Source organism: Natrix helvetica (assembly GCF_964273705.1).
Source record: "Natrix helvetica genome assembly, chromosome: Z".
Classification (NCBI taxonomy): domain Eukaryota; kingdom Metazoa; phylum Chordata; class Lepidosauria; order Squamata; family Natricidae; genus Natrix; species Natrix helvetica.
In genome coordinates, this window is record NC_138554.1 from 31,534,270 (window position 1) to 31,540,269 (window position 6,000).

General features: G+C 36.8%; 1 protein-coding gene across 1 annotated transcript; it reads left to right on the forward strand.

Moving 5' to 3' along the window:
* Window positions 1–2,056: 2,056 nt before the first annotated feature.
* Window positions 2,057–2,971, forward strand: LOC309401863 (olfactory receptor 14J1-like; the record flags this gene model as incomplete). Its single annotated transcript, XM_081971163.1, has 1 exon — window positions 2,057–2,971. The coding sequence occupies one exon, from the start codon at window positions 2,057–2,059 to the stop codon at window positions 2,969–2,971; it is 915 nt and encodes a 304-aa protein (XP_081827289.1).
* Between the last annotated feature and the right edge of the window lie 3,029 nt (window positions 2,972–6,000).

Sequence of the window (6,000 nt, forward strand, 5' to 3'; positions counted from 1 at the left end):
TTGAAACCCACCACTGGACTGCAGATAGATATTCCACTGCATGGAAATTATTGGGACAGCATTGACTTAGTAGTAAGATATTCAACAGTCTTTAAAGCATACAATATATAATATATACAGACAAATAAATCACTGATTAATTGAAAGTTTAACAGAAAAGGAACAAATTGATATTTACAGTATTTCTGTCAGTCTCTGCTTCGCTTACTTACATATTGTCTGCCATAGAAACGATGAGGGAGGGGGGATGGTATTTGGGGTGGGAATAAATGGTACAGGAGGTGATATGGAAAATGGAGTTTTCTTCTCAACATCTTCTGTGCATGCTGGTGGCTGGTGTTTGGACCTGGTCAAGGCCAACTGTCTGCATACCAACATGATGATGCCTTTTGGAGATGCAATCCACATGACACCTAAGGGAATTGCAGATTGGACACTGGGGTGGGGTCATTGGAGAGAGGGGGTTAGGTTATCATTTGATATGTACTTGTTCACACCTTTATGGCTCAGATCTTGCTTTATTTTCGCTGCTATCTTTTAATAACCATTAAAGGTATTTTAATTCCACAAACAATGGAGTTGGGAGTTTTCTTTCTTGGTTATTGGTGGAGGCACGCCTGACAATTTCAATATATTTTCTGTGTTATAACACTGTTAGCTTTATAACTCATCCATTAGGATGATAATTGAATCAAATAATTGCATAATGTGGTGTTCTAATATAATAGAGAAGCTATTTAGGAAAGACAATTTTAACATTATTTATTAAAAATATGGATCTCATACAGAAATTCTGAAATTGTTGTAAATCAGAACCCAATCTACAGAGATTTCTATATTTGTATTAATGGTATATTTAATTCTATAATTTGCAAAAAATAGACCAAATCTTAATGCATGTAAATGAATTTTGAAATGAAATTGAGTGGGTGCAATAATAGGTAAATTGTGATCTATAAAGTCATTTCACAATTTCCATGCATACAGATAAAATAAATGGGTGGTAATATTTCAAAACATCCTTTTATTTTATTTTATTTTTGTTTCTTTTTAAACATTTTAGTATTAGCATTAAAAACATTGGTTCACTTTTTAAAAAATGCTGATATGTCAGATTTCAGAGCCATAATAGGTTGTTTATCGTTCTACCATCAAACTCTCATGGGAATATAGATGAGTATTGAAAGAGACTGCTTTTTTAAAACTGAGCTTTCATTTCCTTCTGATAGTTGGTTAAAGGGAAGAATGTACTCTCCTAATATCTGATTTATTTTGATTAAATATATTTATAGTAGGATAATAGTGTATATAATACCAATGAAAGAATATTTAAAAATGTTATAAGTATAGTTCTATATTCCTTTTAATAATAAATCATTAAATACATGTTTAGGGCACTAGTGTTTATGTATTAATCTAAAGGCATTTTGTGTTTATTTTGTTTTGTCTAAAAGCTGCTAGGGTAAAACAGAAAGAGGAGGGAAAAAAAACATTTCCATCTAATTGCCAAATAAAACACAGAGAAATACCGAGACATACAGCAATTCTCATGAAAAATGTAAGAGTTTGTTTTTATGGTTCTATGATAGACTTACAGTTCATTTTTATTAGAAGCACAAAGTGCTTCATAACACATAGCATATCACACATTTTTACAACAGTACCATAATCCTTTACCAGTAGTAAGGGATTGTGACCATACCAAATGTTTCCAATAATCTTCACTGTTGAAAATGGATTTGAATAGGGTTTTTTTCTACTCCTAGCTAATCTTTTTGAACAGGAAATGGGGTAGTAGAACTGAAAGGAGCAAAGAAGGAAAATATCAGATTTGCAATTGGTCCTTGAGTGGATTTTTGATGGGTTGAAATTGACAGAATGTACTCTTCTCTCTGTATGTCTATGGTGTAATCCTCTGTTCATTGGGTACTACTTTATTTTTTTGTTTTTTTGTTCTCACCACGTATCAAATTATCACTTACTAAAATGTATCTAACTTCATCTCTCTCTTTTGCTTTCTTGCAGTTATGCCCTGCAGCTTTCTACTAAATGACAGATGGAGAATCAAACCACAGTATCTTACTTTTTACTCCTGGAATTCTCAAAAAATCGGCATTTACAGCTTTTGCATTTCTTTTTCTTCCTTGTGTTATATCTGGCTAGTGTAACAGTGAATCTTCTCATCATTTCTGCAGTTGCATTTGACCGTCGACTACACAGCCCCATGTACTTCTTTTTAATGAATTTGAGTCTACAGGACCTGGGCATTATTTCAGTCATTGTCCCCAAATCCATGATCAATTCTCTAATGAACACCAGACACATCTCTTACTTTGGTTGTGCTACTCAAATTTTTTTCTTTCTCTGCTTTGAAGCTTCTGATTTCTCCCTTCTGACTGCCATGGCATATGATCGGTATGTTGCCATTTGCCATCCATTGCACTATGAGACAGTGATGAATTGGAAAGCCTGCACTGAAATAGTAATTCTAGTGTGGTTTTCTGGTCTCCTGTATGGAATGTTGCATACCATTGGCAGTTTTTCCATTCTGTTTTGTTCTAATGTGGTCAACCAATTCTTCTGTGAAAGTCCACACTTGCTAAAACTATCCTGCTCTGGCTTAAATCTATTTGAGGTTGGAATTGCTCTAGCTGGAATCATTGGTGCGCTAGGTTGTTTCAGTTTTATTATTGTATCTTACACAGTGATCTTCAAGGCAGTGTTAAAAATCCCTTCCGATCAAGGTAGGCAAAAAGCCTTATCTACATGTATTCCCCATCTTACAGTAGTGTGTATGTTATTATTAAGTGGATGTTTGGCCTATGGGAGGCCTCCTCCTAAGACACAATCTTACTTAGATTTCGGGTTGACTGCTCTGTATTCCCTCCTTCCACCCTTGCTCAATCCAATCATCTATAGCATGCGAAATAAAAATATGAAATGTGCCCTTTCTCAACTGTGCAGATTCTGACAAATTATTTTAATATTTTATTTACCACAATTTTGCATTTTTTGCTTTTTTTTTACTTCTATGAATTAAAGATTAAGGTAGAAAGGGATAATTGTGATGGAGGCAAATTCAAAATCTCAAATCAGAAGAACCATATAACACCATATGTTGCTTAGTAGAATAGATAGAATATAATTCTTTATGATTGGACATACAAGGAATGTGCTCTCAATGTACGTAAAAGAAAAAAAACATTAATCAAGAATCATAAAATACAATACTTAGTGATAGTCATAAGATACAAATACACAATCAAATCATATTAGGAAACAAAACAATATAAATCATAAAGATACAAGCAACATGGTTATAGTGGGAGGAGATAGGTAATAGGAAGGATGAGAAGAAGAATAGTAATACAGTCTTCATAAATAGTTTGACAGTGTTGTGGGAATTAGTTGTTTAGCAGAAGGATGTCCTTGTGTCTAGTTGTTCTGGTGTGCAGTGCCCTAGAGTGTCATTTTGAGGGTAGAAATTGAAACAATTTATGTCCAGGAAGTGAGGAGTCTGTAGATATTTTCACAGCCTTCTTTTTGACACATGTAGTATACAGGTCCTCAATGGAAGACAGGTTGATAGTAATTTTTTTTCTGTAGTTTTAATTATCTGTTGAAGTCTGTGTCTGTCTTGTTTTGTTGCAGAGCCAAACCAGACAGTTATAGAGGTACAGATGACAGACTCAATAATTCCTCTGTAGAACTGAATCAGCACCACCTTGGGCAGTGTGAGCTTTCTGAGTTGGCATAGAGAGAACGTTCTTTGTTGTGCTTTTTTGATGACATTTTTGATGCTAGATGTCCACTTTAGGTCTTGAGATATGATAGAACCTAAAAACTTGAAGGAACATGGTGGCTCAGTGGCTCTGCCACTGAGCTTATTGATCAGAAAGGTCAGCAGTTTGGTGGTTCGAATCCTTAGCATTACATTACAGCGTGAGCTCCAATTACTTGTCCCAGGTTCTGTCAACCTAGCAGTTTGAAAGCAAAAAAGCAAGTAGAAAAAGGGACATCTTTGGTGAGAAGGTAACAGCATTCCATGCCCCTTCAGCATTTGGTCATGCTGGCCACATGACCACAGAGCTGTCTTCAGATAGTGCTGGTTCTTCAGCTTTGAAACAGAGATGAGCACTGCCCCCTAGAGTCAGGAATGACTCGCACATATGTGCGAGGGGAACCTTTACGTTTTAGAAACTTGAAGGTCTTTACTGTTGATATTGTGTTGGCTAGTATTGTAAGAGTTGGTAGTGTAGGAGGATTTGTCCTAAAATCTACCACCATTTCTACGGTTTTGAGTGTGTTTAGTTCAATATTGTTCTGGTAGCATCACAAGGTGAGTTGTTCAACCTCCCATCTGTATGCAAATATATCATTGTCTTGAATGAGACCAATCACAGTTGTATCATCTACAAACTTCAATACTTTAAAAGAGGAATTTTTTGAGATGCAGTCATTGGGGTATAGAGAGAAGAGAAGTGGAGAGAGCTCACAGCTGGGGGGGGGGGGACTCCTGTACTAATTGTGCAGGTATCTGATATTATTTTGCCTAGCTTCACCTGCTGCTTCCTGTCTGTTAGGAAGCTTATGATCCATTTACAGGTGTGGTCAGATACAGCTAGCTGATTAGTTTAGTTAGAAGAATATCTGGAATGATGGTATTGAATGCTGAGCTGAAGTCTATAAAGAGGATCCTTGCATAGGTCTTTGGAGATTCAACATGTTATAGGATGTAGTGCAGAATCATATAAACAGCATAATCTCTCAATCTATTTGCTCAGTAGGCAAATTGCAAGGGAGGTTTAATAGCTGGTCCATGATGGTTTTCAGGTGGGCCAGCACTAGCCTTTCAAATGTTTTCATAACTACAGATGTTAGAGCAACCAATCTGAAGTCATTCAGTTCCTTAATGGAGATTTTCTTCGGCATTGGGATGATAGTAGAGTATTTGAACCAAGAAGGATCACAGCACATCTACTGATTTATTAAAGATGTGAGTGAAGATGGGGATCTTGGTCAGCACAAATGCAAGAAGGAGTTATGTTGTCTGGGTCTGGTGCTTTCCCTGGCTTTTGTCTGTGAAATAGACCTTTCACCTCATTTTCTGTAAATTACCAGTGGTAATGGGCTCAATAGGATGGGGACAGCTGTAGGAGGCCCAGCTGTTGTTGGTGTGTCTAAGATGGGGATTGTGGAGTGAATGTCCTACATCCTAAATTATTATTAATGCACTCTACAGATGGCAAATATGGATCTTTGACTGCTCTGGCATTCCACAGGGGGACAATTCCTGATGTTTAGTGAAGTAAGTATCAAGGTATAATGTGAATGGAGGAAAAACTTTAAATCTAGGGGAGTTAAAACTTTAAATCTAGAGGAGCTGTGGTCTAGTTTTCCCTTTACTTTCTTGTATAAAATAGCTTCCTTCTAATGCTGGCCCATAATGTAGCTAGTTACATCTTAGCTTTTCCAAAAGTACATGGGCCTCAATTACATTTCCCTCGTTAATTGATCATTTATTCCATAAGTTTGATATTTTGCACCTTTCCGTCAATCTCAACTGCTAGTGACTGCCTGGACAATTCTATATAATTTTCTGTGCAACGTTTTTTCAGAAGGGGTTTGATATTACTTACTTTAAGGGCTGAAGTGGGGCACTGGCCGAAAGTCACCCATTTGCTACATTCCAAAGCGGAATAGAAGTCCTGTTTTCAACCTGATGCCTTAGCAGCAGCAATATTTACTACTTAGACTGATATACTGCTCCACAGTGCTTTTCAGCTCTCTCTAAGCAGTTTGTTCCCAACAGTCTGGGTCCTCATTTAACCAACTCTGGAAAGGTGGAAGGCTGGATCAATCTTGAGCCTGGTGAGATTCAAGCTGCAAAATTGCAGGCAACCGGCAGTCAGCAGAAGTAGCCTGTAGTACTGCATTCTAACCACTGTGCCACCACAGCTCTTTACTTCTTAATCCTTAACTGTTAACTTTTGTATCAAA